The 18,087-nt window shown below is 42.2% G+C and overlaps 1 protein-coding gene across 4 annotated transcripts in view; it reads left to right on the top strand.

Moving 5' to 3' along the window:
- MTMR2 (myotubularin related protein 2) overlaps positions 1-18,087 on the top strand; it is a 63,309-nt gene that overhangs the window by 18,491 nt on the left and 26,731 nt on the right. For 3 of the 4 annotated variants that reach the window (XM_038131561.1, XM_038131572.1, XM_038131581.1), the window contains one exon: positions 3,186-3,291. In XM_038131561.1, the coding sequence (XP_037987489.1) occupies positions 3,186-3,291 (106 nt within the window). Of the gene's footprint in view, positions 1-3,185; positions 3,292-6,425; positions 11,304-18,087 lie in introns of those variants that run through there. The other variant, XM_038131588.1, reaches the window with a different exon arrangement.

Genomic DNA, 18,087 nt, shown 5'->3' with positions numbered 1-18,087 from the left:
AAATTTTGATCCTTTTGTTAGCACTCTCCCTCCCTGGGAGCTGTTCAGAGCAAGTTAGGCAGACAGCTCTTGGGAACTGCTTGGGTCTAGCTTGTCCTCACTTTGGGGCAAAGACTGGCACGCTCCACCAAACCTGTCCGGTCTTTCCAGCTTCCTTTTCTGTCTCTAAAGGAGGTTAAATTTTTGATGCAAATGCTTCTGCCAATAGGTTACTGTGATTTTGCTGTGGTTGCTTAGGTTGAGTAAGCTGTCCTGCATGGGTTACAGGGCCAGGTCAGCTGCTGGTGTGCCCTGGCTTAGGTACTTACACCTGTGCTAAGGGATTTGTAAACTCAGCAGAGCTGCTGACCTTTAAAATGCATTTAAATACACAAAAGAGTGGGCCCTGAAAAGGGAGGGAGCTAGAAGGCATGGCTTCTGGAGGCTTACCCTGAGCCTCTGGCTCCCCCGGCTGGAGCCGGTGTGGGAGAAAGCACAGTGGGGACCCAGGGACAGGAGTCAGGCTTGTCACCCGGTGATAATGGCATCTACAGTGTCTGCTTGCTCTTCATTGATAACTTTTGAGTACCTTAAAGTACACTCTAAGTACCATCTCTTTATAGGTTGCTGTACAGTAAACGGGTGCTGCTCTGTGGAATGATTGAATTGTTTCTTTTTTTTTTTTTTTAACATGCTCTTTAAAATCAAGTTAATTAAATGGGTGCAAAGACAACAGTGAAGACTGACCGTGCAGAAACCAGGCTGAAAGAAGTTTCAAGGGAACACATAAGGGGTCTGAGCTCATTTAAGGAGAGTAATGTAAAAATGTGGTTTAGTGCTAAGCCTAATTTAGCATGCCTGCAGGCTGCTATGCACAAAGTGTTCTCAGCCTTCCTCATCATCTCCAGATACAGATTCCTTCCCTCTCTGTGTGCTGCATCTGATGATTTATATAGCCATGTAATGAATCCAATCAGCCTTGTTACCCAACAGAAGATTCTCCTCATGTTTATTAATAGTTTACTGCCCCGTCAGATCAGCAGATTGAACTGTGCATCCCATGATGCCCATCCAGCACAATGGAGATGGCAGCAATCTGCAGTCTGGGTTGAGAGGAGAGAGGAAGGTGAGCAGCCCATCAGCAGCAGCAGCAACTTTATATCAGTTTTGTTGTAATGTGAAACTATACACAGATACAGTGCTTATGTGAGGCCTTTTCATTCACAAGAATGGGAGGTTTTACAGATTTGGTTTTTGCTGTTTTGGTGTAAGACAATTTTCTGCCTGAACAGAGACTGTAGGGTGGCTGGGGCATGAGTTGTATGCACAAGTCACTCTGGCCATCTGGAATTATGTGAGTTTACCTGGCAACACCATAGGAGTTGAGCATGTTGGAAAGCTGAGTGATTGGCTGTTGAACCTGGTACAACAAGTGCATTCAGTGGAATTGTGCTAATCGATTGGCACACCAGTGTAATTTATTTTAAAAAACTTTTTACCGTTCCTAAAGGTTCCATTTTGAAAATTTTACTTCATAGGATATAAGAGGTGCAGTGCTCTTTAATTCTTGAACAGACAGGACTAACTCCCAGCAAGAGCCCAATTTTTCTGTGGTCCTTTTTGTTTTTAACACTCCCTGTGCAATACTTTGCCAAACTCCAAAGAATAGAAATAAAAATGGAACATTTTGGCCTTTTGGTGACTGTTCATCAGCAGCAAAACAATTTTCAGACAATTACCAAATCTCCAGACCCTTTGGAAGCTCAGATACAGCTATTTCTAGGTTGTCACATGTCTAATTAATATAAGTAGTAACAGTAATACTCCTGCTGGTATTCTGCTTTGGCCAAGATTGGGCTTCTGAGTCTGTTAGCTGATCCTTAAGAGTATCTTTACACCCAGCTAATACCTTTGTGGGGTTGGTAAGAGTGTGGGAATTAATTGGCACAGGTAGTATTTACCACTGTACGGTGACTTCAGGGAGTAACGTTGTACCTCATAGGATCTTTCTTTACAGTCATCTGGGGTTTTAAAAGCCTTGGTATCAAATGCTAATTTTAAGCAATTAGGGCTCTTGGAGAGGTTGCAGCATAAAAATGCTGTGAAATATAAGCTTATATTAATTGTTTACAGCTATATTAGGAAAACTGTATAGAAAAGGAAAATTTTTGTTTTGCTTTGTTATTCAGAGAATCGCATTTTATATCACCAGAGACATATGCTGGGAGAATCTTTATTCTCCTCAGCTTTGTCCTTGAAGAAGAAAAGTTGTGTGCAATGAAAAGAGTTTTAATTCTGAATTTCTTCCACCGCCGTACAGCTGCGGTCGGGGCTGTGCTGGCGTGCGTTCAGGAGTCTGTCTGTTTTCATCCCCTTGCAGCGCACTAATATCTCCCATCTGAAGGGCTGTAATGGAGGCCCTTAGTTTCTGTAATTTAGGATTTGATCCAGTGCTAAGGAAACTTCCCCATCCAACCATCCAGCAGCCAGTCTGACAGTTGCTCTCTCACCACCTGAGCTGGGAGCAAAGCCCCTTTGCAGCTACACACCCTGCACTCCCAGACAGACCAAGTCTCGTTACCATCTCAACCTCAGATTTCCCACAGCAGGGTCTCAGGTGGCTCGATCCTTAAAACAGCTCAATCTTGGTGCAGTAACTAAATAACAAAATAGCAGCTCAAGCTGGTGCCTCTGAGGAGGGACCCCAGACAAAGGAAACCCTGGGCTCTTGTACCCTGTCAGTCTGAATGCAGGAGGGTCTGGGGTCATTGGCTCTTGCGGTGTCTCTGAGTGTCTGGTCACCTGGCCAGGCCACAGGTCCCCAGGCCCTTCACTGTGCAATGGGTTGGCAATTCTGGCCTCTTGGCTCGGGCTCTCATCACACACAGCTCAACCTGCAGCTCCACTGCAGCTGCTCACCCAGCTTCAGGCACTGAGTGTGTTCCTCTGCTCAAGCTGGTGGTTGTGATAATGTTGGCTCAGTTGGAGCTGAGTTTTAGTAATGAGTTGTGTACGCTTTGGTAATCTCTGGTAATGGCAAGTAGAACAGGTTCTCTTAGAGCACTGCTGAGGGCTGAATAACTGAGAGTGGAAAGGGTAGGAGCAATGAAAAATGCCTGATATGACTGTAAGCGAGTGGCTGGACTTGTCAGCTTTTGAATTTTCACGAGCACAATTTTGATACACTCTGGTGTTTCTCTTTGTAGCGCTTCCACGTCGCAATCGGACCATTCCACTCACACCAAATCTGCTTCAGCTTTGTCGTCTGACTCCATCTCCACCTCAGCAGACAACTTCTCTCCAGATTTAAGGGTATGTTTTGTCTTAAAAAATACAAAAATACAAAAATGTGACCTCCTTCAGAGAACATCTTGCTTCTGTGAGTTTGCTGTGGTAAAATAATGTCAGCTTTCAGTAATGCCAAAATATATTTAGCCAAGTTACTTAAAGGACCTGAAGTCAAACAGGTGAAATTGAAGTTTAATCTCTACCATATGATGTCCTTCTTTATAAAGTTGTTTAATCTTGAAAAAGCTGACTCCGCAATCCTCTCTTATCACTGGAGATGAATTTTCAAAGCCCCTCCATTTTCTTTTAGGTGCTTTAAGTGAAATTCTCAACCTGTCAGTTGTATATACTTTTTCTTCCTTATGTATGTATGTTATGTGTATGTGTATATAGACGAGGTGTTCAGTTTTGAAAGCTTCTGCCTGTTTGTAAACACTAAGTCCTTGGAAGTACCTTCTTTCAGAGAAAGATTGCAATCTCTGAGCTGATAAAACTAAACTTCTGTCACAACGAATTGCTCTGACATAAAAAAGGTCCAAACAGGGCTCTTTTAAGTCTGCTATTAGATTAGTTAATTAAAAATGCAGAGTTCTAGTTCAGTGTCACAGGAGTTTTGAAAGCTATCTTATGTTCCGCTTCTGAAACTAAGAGGTTTGTAAAAAAAAAAAAAAGTCCCTGGGTATAAAACTGTTGGTACTGGTACATTGTAGTAACAACTTAAGCATTTCTCAGCTGTGGTTGAGAATCTTTATAAAATGTAAACACAGTAAAATTGCATAAAAATCTCTGAGTACAAAGCTAATTCCTTTGACAACCGTGATGATTTTTCATCCCGTGAGTGCTGTCTCAGTCATCCATAATCAGTAACAGAGAGTCCACCTGTTCGTAAGTGACAAGTATATGAATGTTTCTTTCTAAAGGCAGCTTATTAGCCAGTTTTAAGCTAAGATTTGGAAATTAATCACTAGTTTATGTGTATTCTATGATAGTTTGCACCTTTTGCCTATGAATAAAAATTGTTATCTTCTGAACATGCCTAGGTATGGAAATTTGTAATGTGTCTGAAGTTTTCCCCCTGTGAAGTCAGGGTATTCAGCCACTCTAGCATATAGAAAATATAATTTTTAGGATAAGGCAAAGTGGCTTATTGATATGAATAAGATTGCAAATTCTGCTATGGCTGTAACTGTATAATATTATGTTATATATATAATACTATCAAAAAATTAAACTTTCTTTTTTTTTTTTTTACCAAAGTTTGCATATGTGGAATTCTTTTTTTGGTTTTGATGTGCAGCTCGTCTTCTCAGAGTTTTTGTGAGACTTGAGGACTATCTTTAGAAGTAGAGGACAAGCCAATATTTCCTTTTTAGAACTGAAGTTTTCTTTCCCTTCCGGTGGTTAAGACGGCTCAACATGTTTTCTTTGCAATCCCAATTGTGTCTTGTGACTCTTTCCTCCCTTTTGTCACCTTATCTGTGTGAACTGTAAGCTGTCTGGGCAGGGATTTCAGCTCTCCTCAGCTTGTCTGGTTTCCCATTCAACAGAGCCTCTGTACTCACTAGCAATCAAAAACAGTGTCCACAGAGGAATGTTCACTTAGCTGCATGAGAGATTTTTTTTCGAGCAGAAGATGCCTATGTGTTCCTGGAGGCCATTAGGAGCCCATAATTTCATGCTGTGCCACAGTTCCTATAATATGCAGGAGTGATTTCTTCACAGCCTGCCTGCTTTTTTTATTTCTAAGCAATCTAAAGTTCTGCCTTGGTTGGAACAAATGCAGCTCCTCTTTCATTTTAGGGTAGTGTTTCAGGAGAGATGGTAAAGCAGAGGATTACTTATTTACAATAGTGTCACTGCACGCTAAGTGTGAGCACCTGCTTCTGCTGGCAAAAGGCTTCTTGCTCTTCACCTGCATCAACTCTGTGTGAACTCAGTTCAGAGTCTCCTGTGCTTCACCTAAAGGTTACTCTCGCTGAGGTGGTGTGAGTGGCTGCAGTGCAGCTGTGTGCAGGTGTAAAGCTGGGTCATTCCTTTACACTCCAGTGGCTGCTTGTCAGCGGTAGGCAGACCTGGAGAAAACGCATTCCCATGCTTCTACTTGTATTAGAGTATAGGGAGAAAGGGACAGTTTCCACTGCTACAGACTGACTTAATTCTCCTTGAGGAACTTGTGCATTCATCATTTCACTCCTCATTCCTGAGAGTGTCTTATGCAGGAGAGCAGTTCTTGGGGGTCAGATGATCTGTTCTCTACCTGTGTACAGCCTGTCGTGTTGGTATTGCCAGTGCAACTGCAGAGCCACCATCTGCCCTCTAATCATCGCTGTCGGTGCTGGTGTGTTACTGTTTGTTTCCTGGGCTTCCTCTTGCAGCCTGGTGCCAGTTCCCAAAAGGGACAGTTGTGATGAGTGGCGGTCAGCTAATGCTGGTTTCTTTCAGGTCTTAAGTCAAGGACAATGGATGTCCTTTCCCATGGCTTGTTATTCTTTGTCTGGGTTTCTTCAAACTTGATCTCTGCCATGTGACTGTTTCACAAGTTTTGAAAGTCAGTTCTGTGAAAGATTTTTTTAAGGTCCTGATAGTTTTTGCTACTTTCTTTGAACTTTCTGAGATGTGGCCTTGCCTTGGATATTGCAGATGAGGCAGTACCATTAACTGATACAGTGGCACAAGCATGTCCTCTACTCCAGCTCTTTTCTTATATGCCTGAGCATCTTGTGCAGCTTTCATTGGCACAAGACAGCATGAACTCCCAAGTGTTACTTGGATTTGAGTACTGGGGTACTGAGATTTGAGCTAAGCATCTCACTGCTGTGGAACAAAAAGATGTCCCATGTTGTTCCTGAAAGAATGTAAGAGAACAAGCCCTGAAAAGGGAACTGATGCATTCTGTGGTAACTCTGTGGTATGGATGGCAAGTGCCTGGGCTATGCAATGTTCTTACAGGAAGGTGTTGCATCAGTTAGCTCTAAGAGGCTGAAAATAAGCTTTTCAAGATTTTGACGTGGATATGCCAGTTACGGGATTATTCTCTTGTTGTGTTTTTAAATTTTTCCTGCTAGAGTGAATTGCTATGTGGATTCATCATCACTCCTACCTCTATTTGGTCTCTGCCTCTGCGTGTGCATTGGCTCAAATTTAGGAATTAAATTTCTGTGACGATGGAAAAACACTTTGTGATAGCTACAATTAGCACTGTCTTTTTCTGTGGGGAATTTTTAGAAGAATAGTAGGCGTCCATTGGGAGGAGGGAACCAGAGGAAGGACCCACCTAATTTCTTGCAGTCTGTGCCTGCAGTTTTCTTTTGGAGTGCAATTAGCACTCTGTGTGTGCACATGCATGTGTGTAATGAGGTAAATGAGACAACCACTAGGGATTCCTACTGAATGCATGTGCAGTATTTTTCCTAAATCTTTCTCCAAAGTGTTTAATAATAACCTTTATGAAGGTTTGTTGTTGTTTTGGTTTTTTTTTTTAATGTATATTGAGCGTGTTGGTATCTGAAACTGAGATTAAATTGCCTTTCCAGTAGAAAGTTTACAGAATTTTCACTTCATAAACTAACTCTAAATAACTTTTGGCTGCTTCAGTTAGTTTCATAGGAAAAAAAAAACAACAAAAAAACCCAGCAAAACAAAACAAAACCCCAACAGAAAAGCAATAAAGCACTCTTAGGTTCTCCTTCCACCCTCTTCCTGATCTTAAATCCAAAGCTGTTTAGAATTGATTTAGGGTATATATATCTTGGAGGGATTTTTTTAGCAAATACCCTGCCATATGTTTTAACATAAGTTATAGGTCAGGCAAGAACAGAATTGAAGTAGTTGGAAGTGAAAATGGAGTTGGAAATCCATAGATACTTTGTAATTTGGGTTGAGATGTTAAAAACACCTTAAAGCCAACTTTGCCAAAGGGATCGGAGTGTATAAATAGCTGTTACAGATCTGGGAAGTTGGTGGTTAATAAAATACAGTGAGTTTCTTGCTCCTAAGTCCTGTAGGCAGTATTTTCTCCTGTGCATATGAGGAAGCCTGTCTGTGCATTTTATAGTACTTAAGTCTTCTTGCTGATGCTCTATCTTTTATCAGTAGGGATTTTCATTTTTAGGTAGTTGTTAATGGATAATGCCTGAAGCTTACCATGTTCAAAGCTTTGGAGTGGCCCTTGTAAAAGGGTTGGATCCTATTCATTTGCAGTTGAGAAGCAGTGGATATAGTCCTAGAGCCTGCTACCACTTCCCTTAAGAACAGTACCACCTTTGCCTGATAATTTGTTGAGGCCTATTGTGTTTGCTTTTGGATTGCATGCAGCAAAAGCTTAAACCAGAGGATGGAAGCTCATGTTGTTTTCTTTATATTGCTTCTTGCACCTAGAAAGCAGGAAACTACAGCAGATCCATGTCACCTGCTTAGTTGTTCAGCCTTCAGAAAAAATGGTTTAAATCTTTGTTGTTAGCATTGCTGTTGCGACCACTAAACCGTTCTCCCCTTTGAGGGCAACAATGAGATCCACAATCCCTGATACTCCTCTGAATCCAGACAAAATACTGTACAAGCATATGACTGTTCATGACTGTTTGTTCCCTACACAATGATTTTCTTTAATATACAAGGAATTGGTGCATTTACAGTATGTAGGTTTATGCGTGAGGTGCAAGAATAATATTGTAGCATTCCCAGGACTTAAAGGTTAGAAATAGGAAGAAACAGAGTGGCTTGTAAGTTTAATTTGTTCTCTATTATGTGTATGGTTAGAGATTGTAGACAAGACCATGTGGTTTATTTTGTAAGATACATAACTGGTGCATGACAAAAGGTATATGAAGGAGTTTCCTTCCAAGGCAGTAAGTGGATACTGTTGCTGTCTCCTTAGGTTTCCTGGATTAAATCTGTTTGGGCAAGTCTGCGTTGAAGCTAGCCAACCACAATTCCTTTGCGCTCAATAGAAGGACATAGATCATTTATGATCTGATCTGTCTCAGCTTTAAGGATATGCCCATGTTAGGTGAGAATGTAGTGGAGTTGAGCTAGAGAAGTCCTTGGTGCAGATGTTGGGAACATACTTTGAGGGACAGCAAGTGATTTCTGTGAATCCCAGCTTTAATTTGGCTCAAGTAAAGGCGTAGTTTTATCTGTTTTGAGGACCTAATGTGTTTCTCTTTTGACTGTGGAGAGAGTGCAGAGTAATATCTCCAGATCTAGGCTTCTAAAATTGAGGTAAATCCTGTCCCTCAGATTATATTGGGCAGGATTGATTGAAATGCCAGTCACTGACTTTGCCACCTTTGCTTTACTCCAGCTTTAGTGCAAAGTAGCTTAGACTAGCTTTTTGTACGACACGTATATTGTTAGTAGAAAAACATATTGAAGAAAGATGTGATTCCCCCCCCCCCTCCATCCTTTGCTGTAAATCACTAAAACTAGCCTCAGTGAGCTTTTCCATTACTATCTCCCTGCCAATGCAGGAAGTATGTCAGGCTTTGGTTATGTGTAACACATGTTCAACAAGAGCTGGGTTTAGAGAGTGACATAACGTTTTAAACTCTAAGCACTCATTTAAGCAATGTTTTTCAGTTTTGATTTTAAGGGACTTTTCAGTCAGTGAGTGATGCTGGCTTGGAAGCACTAAATCATGACAAAATCTCTGCCTAAGCTCCTCCATGGTATTTGAAGACCTTTGGCCCTGCCAGTCAGCTCCATGATAATACATGGAGATAAATATTCCTGTTTCAGACTAGCCCTTGACTCTTTGCATGAGGCTGCCTGTAAGCAGCAGTTGTTCATTGCAAATGCAAAGATGTCTTCCATGCTGGGAGCTTTACTTCCCAGTGCACTGGACTGTGACTGCTATTAAGTTACAGACTGTATTGTGCAAGCCACCAGATGGTGAAGATAATTGACCTGTGGTCACAAAACACTTGGCTAGATGTGAGCTGGTGTTGCAGCAGTGAAATTGAATAAACTGGTCATCTTTTTACAGTCACTGTGTGAAGACTTGACCGTGTATTTCTCTGCATCATTGCTTGGTTCCGTTCTTGCATGGAGGTGCACTTCACGTTTTCATTTGTCTGTACAGGAGTAGAAGCTATACAGGCAGAAGTGGCCTTCACCTGACCTGCAAGCAGTATTTCCATAGGTCCCTTTGTACACAGGGATGAAGTCCAAGGGCCAAATCCAAGAACAGGTAGTGCTTTATGTTATCAAAGGTGTAAAACAGAGGGACTTAAAGAGCAGCGGAAAAGAAGTAAGGAAGTCTTACAGGGAAACATATTTTAACTATCTCAAAATTCTGATTTTGACCATATGAATTGCGTGTGTGTGCCCGGGGAAAATGGGCTTCCTTTCTTTGGAGCAGTAAGCTGTTAATGAACAAAGGCACAAAGGACTGGCTCTGGAGAATGAATGATGCTCTTGTCCATAAGCATGGTCATACCAGGACAGCCCTGTCAGTGACTGGAATTTAGCCCCTGCCACATTTTTCGAGGACTCCAGTTTATAGTAAGTGCTGCATATTTCATAAGAATTATAGTAATTTTCATTTGAAAATATCCCAAGAGATGGAAAATCTGGGTTCCCTCCCTCCCAGTAAGTCCTTTTCTGCACCTCCCCCTTTCAAGGAAACAAATCCACAGAGTAGGCAACCTCTGGGTTGAAAAATATTGATTTCATGCAAATTAGATAGGAGAAAAAGCCAGATGCAGTCAGTTTTCTGTCTCCTTTACATGGAAATAATACTCCCTAAGTGCTCATCTAGTTAGAAAAGAGCAAAGACAGCAAACATTGCTAATTTTTCCTATATAGAAGTACCTAAATGCTTGAATATGGAGTAATGCACAGTGAAAGAAATCTCTGGAAGCATTTATGATTGCCATCTATTAGGAATGGAAAGCTAAGGAGAATGAGCAAATGGCCTTCATATGTTCTCAAAAATATTTTCATCTCTTCCTAATTGACTGCCATATTTCTCCTAGCTACAAAGTGCAAGAATTTTCTTTTTGTTGAGTAAAACCAGGTAAGAGGTGGCTTTCCCCCCTGCCCCCTGTTAGTTATAGTTTTGTAAACTGAAAGACAGATCAGGCAGGAATGAACAAGCATGGTATTTAAAGGGAGTACATGGATTTGTGATTGCATGCAGTGCCTGCCAAGATTTGATTTTCTGTAGATGTTTTTGCACGGAATGAAACATCTTTGTTCCCTTCTGTATGATTGTTTGCTCATTATAAATATATAATTATCTGTATCAAACTCAAAAGTGGAATTCTCAGTAACGAAGGCAGTATTCTGTGACTTATTTCAGTTGGAAGAATATATATAACTCTGGTTTTGGTCAGAGTGTTTTTCTGTCACTTAAGACTGTTGATATGAAATTCACTGAACTAGTTTAATGGTTTCCTTGAAACTTTTAATCTTCTTTTTGCATGTAAGTTGTTTGCTAAACAAAATTCAGTAAAAATAAAGGATAGAGTCAAGCTAATGTGCTGTCCAAAGTTTTTGAGCAGCCCATGGAGAACAGAGGCGTTGTGGTTTGAGACGTATGTGGAACCCTTGGCAGTGAAGAAGGTTCTGTATTAAAAAATGTTGGACTTGTCTGAATAGATAATATCTGCAACCTTCTGTGCCAGGGAGCGTTGCTGAGTTGAGTCAATGACGACTTTCTGTCAGAGCCTAATGAGAGAATTGTCTTGAGGCACCAAGCCATACAAACTTGAAGAGACAAGCCAGCCGTGGCTGAACGAGTGGCCCTCAACAATATGTTTCTTTGAGCTTCTAAGCTTTGCCTTGTAGTTGTGCAGCGAGGGCCCAGGAGATTCACCAGCCCAGGGAACCCAGAGAGCCTGTTCTTTGTCACTGGACATTCGGGTCTGAGTGGAGAAGAACATCGTGGAAAAAACAAAGCAGAAAACCCCAGGGAAACACTGCATGGTGGCTACTTCCTCCTCCAGAAGAGTCCCTTTATATTACTTTAGGGACTGTATTTCTTCTTTTTAAATACAATAACCTTCAGCTTATTTTTAAAGATTTTCAAGACAGTGGTAAGTAAGCAAGTGATTTCTCAAGCACTTTTATGCTTTCTCAAAACATGTATGATAGGTAGAGATTACAGTTTGTGATTTGTTTTTTTTAGTTGTGTTGGGAAGGAGTAGTTAAAAGGCAGTTGCAGTGTACTTTGTATGTTATTAGTGTCTTGAGAATAGTGTAATACGTGATCTGTTGTCAGAACATTTTTTGATAACTTAAGTACTTCTTGTGTTTTGGTTTTTCTTAACTAAGCTAGGAGGCTGCCTTTGGCCAAGTGCTCTCTTAGGAGCTGAATGGGCTTGATGTGGTCTTTGGACGGTACATTTGATTCTTTGTGGACTCTTCTGAAATGATCCATGTGTTCATGGTGTTTTGTCTTTTACCCTTTGAACTTTTAATATCCCAAAGGAATAAGACATAAAGCATTTCCCTACAATTAATATCTTGCCGCTCTGAATGTCTCTAAGATAGTTTTTCAAGCCATCTGGTCATAATCCTCAGAAAAGTCCCGGTGCCTCAGTCAGGCAGAGATATTTCTGTTCTTTCCCATAGTCTTTCTCCTGTGGTATTCTTAATGATTCAAAAATAATCAACAAAGTCCATTTACTTGCTTGATTTATGTTTTATTGCATTTCCAGTAGGATTCTTAGCACACAAATCTTCTCCAAGTACACTTGAAATAGCCATAAATGGCAGCTGAAATTCTCCTCAGTGTAGTGCAGTGTTTGCAGTCAAGTAAGCATGGCTTCTGTTCCGTGGTCCTGATGATTGGGCATTGAGAGGACAGAAGCGCCTCAGCAGTAAAATGCTAGGAAAAATGCACCCTTTTTCCTGTTGTGAGAAATGTTTCATTTGGAGAAGAAGCCTATCCACCTGTGAAAAACAGGTCCTAAAGAAGCATGCTCATCTTGTTTCTGCACAGATCTGTGTCAGTTCTGCAGCTTCTGTCAGTGTCAGCTGGACAGAATTAGATGGCTGTGGGGATTTTTTTTTGGCATGACTGGAAAGAGCTTCTCTATCTGTTTTGTTTCACACATTTTTACACCATCATTGGAATAATGATAAATCTTGATGCACCTGCCATAGTGGCACTGTCCTTCATTGATTGACTGATGGAAACTGCCATGAAAGAGGAAAGGGATGGAGTGTAGGGCAATTCAGGGGAAGGAATAGGTGAACGTGGTTTGAGACCCCCAAAAGGCATTTAAAGCAGAGAAGCAGTAGTTATGTAAGTGTATATGTTTTGCTGTTATTTTACAAATGAAATTAATGAACTAATCAAATATGTAAAAGTAATCCTATGGCTAAGTCTTTGCAGGAAGGCTGACTTCCCTTATGTGGTTCTTTGTGACAGCAGACAAGAGGCAGCTCTGACACAAAAGCTGTCTCTTATACCTCAGGTAAGACAACCTGTCTTACAAGCTTTGGAGTCATGCCTTTTTAAATTAAATCCATGCAGTATTTGTATCTGACTTGGGTCATTCCCTGCTGCCTCCCAGCACACAGCACATTTGTACTTCTCTGAAATGCATAGGATATGACTGCTCAGTTTTTTGGGGATGTCCAGGAGATTGGGTTTTGCTATGCTGACCACAAGGAAGGACCAGAATTGGGATTTGCCCTTCCAGGTCTGCACTGACATTCCTTTACCCTAGTTCTTAGCCTTCAGTGGGAGGAAGGGTACTTTCCCTAAAGGTGCATCTTCTAGGTATCCTGCTCTCCACCGACTGCTGCAGAGTGCCTAGGGGGACCAGCACAGATGTAGATCTCCAGTTTCAGATGAAATGGGTATTCCTGCAGCTTACTGACTGCACTGCCTCCAATGTGGCAAAAATGGTGATTAAGGAGGGCATTCAATAATTTTTCATTTCTTGAGACAAAGACATTAAAAAAAAAGGAAGCAAAGGAAAGTTTAGATACGTTACGTACAACCAGAATATTCCCGGGTAGTCCTTTAAATGTGAAGTATCAGAGAGATATTTTCCTATAGGAGATTAAACCTCTCACTTGACTTTTGAGTTTCAATTCCATATTTGAAAAGATAGATTTTTTTTAAACACTACTCATTCTCTCTGTATGTTTTTGTACACGTACAATATGTGCATTCTTGTCCCTGCAACATGTCTTTCAGCTGTTGCTGCTGACCAGTGCATGCTCATGAAGTAGACAGAGACATGCCAAATCCGAGTTCAGGGGCTGCAGAAGCAAGGGGACTTGGTGTGTGTATAATATTTGTCTGTACAGGCAGAGTATATATGTTTATGTCAAGGGACCAGTTAAGTGACCGCCTTCCTGCTGTAGGAAACAAAACAGGACTGTGTAGCTGGAACAAAAGCAGTTCCCAGCTTGGAGAGCATGTCTTCTCAGTAGATGGAGCAGACATGGTTTTGGGGAAAGGAATAGTACAGAAGCAAGTTGTTCATGCTGTCAGATTGAACGTGTCGAGCCAGTGCTGTGGCTTTATGCACAACAACTCTGTTCAAAATGTGCAAAGTGACTTGGAGTGTGTAGGAGGTTACCAAGGAGAGATTAACTCAGAGGAAAGGGAAAAAAATCACAAAAAAGGGTACATTTTAATATTGTCTAAGCCAAAAAAGATTCCTTTTGCTCATTTTTATTGTGATTCAGGATAGAAGAATCTTTGCAGACTTGTGAAAACTGTTACACAACAATTTGGTAACACAAACCTCTCTCCCCTTCAGATGTGTGAAGCCAAACAGTCTGACCTTTGTGTGTTTCAGGACTCAAACATTCAGGAGAAAGTTACAAAAGAATACCTGGTAGATGGCTAGAAGAGACCTCAGGTGCTCTCCTCATGCATCTTCGTTATTAGGGGGCTTATGTGGTATCCAGGGATAAAATTACTTTCTCCCTGGTTGGTTCAAGCTGCTCCCTCTCTCCTGCCTGGGTGTTGTTTGCCTTCACTCCTGCAGTCACACTTTAAGCTAGTCCTGGCAAAATGATCCAGGTTATGGAAAAACTTCCATTATAAAAGCCATGAAGTGGACCCCGGGCATCTTGACTGAGCTAGACACTGAAGCAATGACAGCACTGGCAGGGAGGGTAGGAGGAGGCAGTCCTGGCTTGGCCTCAGCCAGCGCAGGACAGGGATTGTCAGCCAGGCTGTGCAGCATCACTGGTAGGCAAGCGCCTCACCGGGCAGTACAACAGGAAAGCACATCAGCTGTTTTGTTCATGGTCAAAAGGCAAACTCTGAATTTAGAGTGTCATGTACCCTCTCAGGTCTTTGTAGAACAGTGTTCAGTGGTGCACAGACCTCTAAGACCTGTGCATAGAGTGTGCTTGCAATTCCACTCTGTACCACCCCTGTTGGCTGCAGCTGCTGAGGATGAGCTGTGTGCACAAATTGTGCAGGAACATCATCCAGGAGAGTGATTTTTGTAGCAGCATGCTGGTTGCTGTGTTAGGAGGCAGTGTGAGCATGTGGTTGGAGAGACTTGCCAGAACTGCAGTACCCTGAATCACAGCAGTCTTACCTTTTTAGCAGGACCTAAATATCTTTCCCTGATATGATACGTCCTGCAAGCAAAGGAAATGATGATTTTGTTGCTTAGATCTGGAGGTCGCCTCAACAAAACTGCAGTTTCCCTGTCTTGGGGGCAGTAGTTGGGAGGGCATGAGAGAGCTCTGCACCTTCAGCTGGGGGTGACTGTGCTGGAGCTTACACAAGGTGGGATCCTGGAGTAGAGAAGTGGTTGTTGAATGTAGCAGTGTGGGTTTGTTCTGCCAAGTTGCTGCTTGAGCAGAGGACAAAGGTAGGTGGTGGCACAAAGTCCTCACACCCTCTGAGCTGAGCCAGGACATGTGTTTAGGTTCTAAGGTACTCCCATTCTCAGACTCTCAGAGAGCTATTTCATCTAGAGGGAGAGCTGCTGACAGGTGGGATGGGTACATGATGTTACTTGGTAAAAAAAGACAGAAATAAAGGCTGTTCTGGTGTGTAACAGGACTTCATTCCTCCAGAGATTCAGTTACCAAGCATAACATTTTTGTGGAGAAAAGATAATGAAGACCTGGTTCGACTTAGAGGCAAGGCAGAGTATTCCAATGGTTTTTGGTCATTGCATCTGTTTCTTACAGAACCATCTTAGTGATAATTGTGACAGAAACAGCCATGTGTGACTCTAAGTCATTGTGGTCCTATTCCTTAATAATAATGATTCGCCCAGCTCTGGGTGTGTTCTCCATTGCAGATCTCTGAGAATTCTTTGGTTTTATTCCCACTGAACAATTTCAAAGGCTGAGGCACACGGAGGTGGCACATTTCAGCTGCAGGCTTATGTGGTACCTGCCTCAGTAGCATTTATGTATCAGCAGCTGCTGTCCCCCCCCTGCAGCCAGGCTGCTGCAGTCGTGTCCCTGGCTCCATTCCCTGCTTCCTCGCCTTACTGGTGCTCCTAATTTAATTTTGTAAGGTTTGCAGAGGGCTAAATTTGGGCCCAAGAGTGTTATTTTTAGAGTCTTGAAAATAGGCTAATGTACAAAAAAAGATTTTTCTCACAGTTTAATGAACCGTTTTTGGATTTTGAGGGGGAGAGGAGGATTGGCAGTAAGATGTAAGGGCTTTTCATGTCATCTCCTTAGTCATATAAAGTGCAAAGGGCCCATTTATGACACTGACGTCATCTCAGAGCTTCATGTGCATTGTCCCATACCATTCTTTCTCCTTGATCTGTTTCCAAAACTCCTCTGCTCTTATCCACCCACTTTTCTTACCTGCTGGTGGCCCCTGTCCTTGGCTGGTGCTGCAGATGTCTTCTCTTGCCTGCTGCCTGCATTTTCAGCCCCACACAGATTGTATTTCTCTGAAACAATTTTAAGGAGCCATTGATGGAAGTGGGTGTCAGACAAATGCCTACCATTCATTTCTTGGTTTCTGCCAGGTTGGGTTTCAAGTGCCCATGGTCCAACTAGAGGGTCATTCAAAATCTACTGCTGAGCAGACAGTGCATAGACTGGCACAACAGAGAAGTGTTTGTCCTGGGCTTTCTGACCATGTCTGTCTCAGCCTTGTGGAAAGGATGGCAGTTTTCCAGGGGTTATCTGCTTGCACCTTTGAAATCACCATGGAGTCAGTGCTTTGTTACCTGAAATAGGTACTGTGCTGAAGTCACTTGAGGGGTGGTGGAAATGAGTTTAGTCCTCAAGACTGTAGCAAAAAAACCCTGAAAAAATAAGAGGGGAGGCAAGGAGGCTGACCTTGAAGTGCTGTGCTTCCAGGAAACCAGCCATCTGCTGCCCTGCGTTGAAATGAGCACAGGTTTGGATTGCTAACTCTTTCCTCTGATCCTGGGGACATTTCAGACAAGTGTGAGTGAGCAGATGGATTTTATTAGACGTAGAAGAGACATTTTAAAAATTGAAATGGCTTTCAACCTTGTCTTTAGAGAATGATGTTGACATGGAGGTCCTTGTCTTTCACACTGCTAGCCTATTCCTGCCTTCTCTCCCCCACTTGCAGGACAGGGTTTAAAACCCACCTGAGCACTACCCACCTCTGCCACCTCAGCAGATGTTTGTCATACTGAGTGCTTTCTATGTGTCTTACCTCATATTTGTTTTGGCTTGAGATACAACCCAGTCCCCCAAATGTTTACTGTTGGACGTGCTCCGCTGACATCTGCAGGAGAGCAGTGAGTCCAGCTGTTGACCGAAGTGATCCTGGCAGCAGCTGCTGCCCGTGTGGGGTACAGACCTTCTCAAAGAAGCTGTGATCATGTTCTGAATGCAGAGTGTATTTTCACTAATGTCCTTCCAAGATAAAAGGCCAAAAAGATGACCACCACTTATGGGCTAATTAGCCAGAAGCTTACATCTCATTTATCATAATCCAGATGTTACCCTGCTAATTTCAGGGCTGTTACTCAAGCGCAAAAGTGGACACATAGGAGTTGAGAGTGGGTCTACATCACAGGCTTTTGTCAGGGAGGCCCTCAGTCAGGGCTTTGATGAGGTGTGTGATCTTTGGCCAACACAGCTGTGCTGACAAAAAGTCCTCAACATCGATTTCTGCTCATTACACTAGCAAAACCTTATTTTTACTGATGTTGCTGCTGTGGGGGAAGGGAAGCTTCCTGGCAAGTTGCTGCCAGCATGAGTTCTGTCAATGGTGAACTCTCCTTACTCATCCTGTGGACCCCAGGCCAGCTGCTCTGGCAGCCTCCTTGGTAAGACCTGATCTAAGCGGGTGCAGTTGGAAGGTATCTCTTAGGAAGCCAGGACTGTACTTGCTTTTATTATTAATTTTTTTTTCTAAGAGTCTTTTGAATGCATTTTTTAAAATGTACATCTTGTTCTCAAGAAGGCTTTGATCTTGTTAATCTTTTCATCTATGCATCAATCTGTTGTGTGAAAATGCTGGAATGTGCTCTTATTGTGGCAAGGGCTTTCTTTGGGTTTGTTTCCAATTTTTTTTGCATAGTTTAGGGAATTTTTCTTCCCTGAGGCTCTCCCTCTGGCTTGATCCTACATGAAAGTTGACCACAGACATGTCAGGTTCTAGAATGCCACTTTAGGCTATGTCTTTGAATTTTCTTTGCAGGGATTTCCTGATACCAAATTGAAGCAATTTTTTTTCTCTTTCCTTGCATTATGATAAAAAAAAAAAACATTTTTGGGTGAACCTGCACATTCAGCTGTGAGCAGCAATGAGCTCCCTCTGCCTGTCTTCACCAGGTGGGACACATACCAACCTTGAACTCAAGGTTTTGTGATTGCTATAGCACAAAGCAGAGTCTGGACTAACTTACCTGCTCTCCGTCTGTTTTAAGAGGTTGA

Source organism: Motacilla alba, chromosome 1 (assembly GCF_015832195.1).
Source record: "Motacilla alba alba isolate MOTALB_02 chromosome 1, Motacilla_alba_V1.0_pri, whole genome shotgun sequence".
NCBI classification, from domain to species: domain Eukaryota; kingdom Metazoa; phylum Chordata; class Aves; order Passeriformes; family Motacillidae; genus Motacilla; species Motacilla alba.
This window is presented reverse-complemented; position numbering and strand designations above follow the sequence as displayed.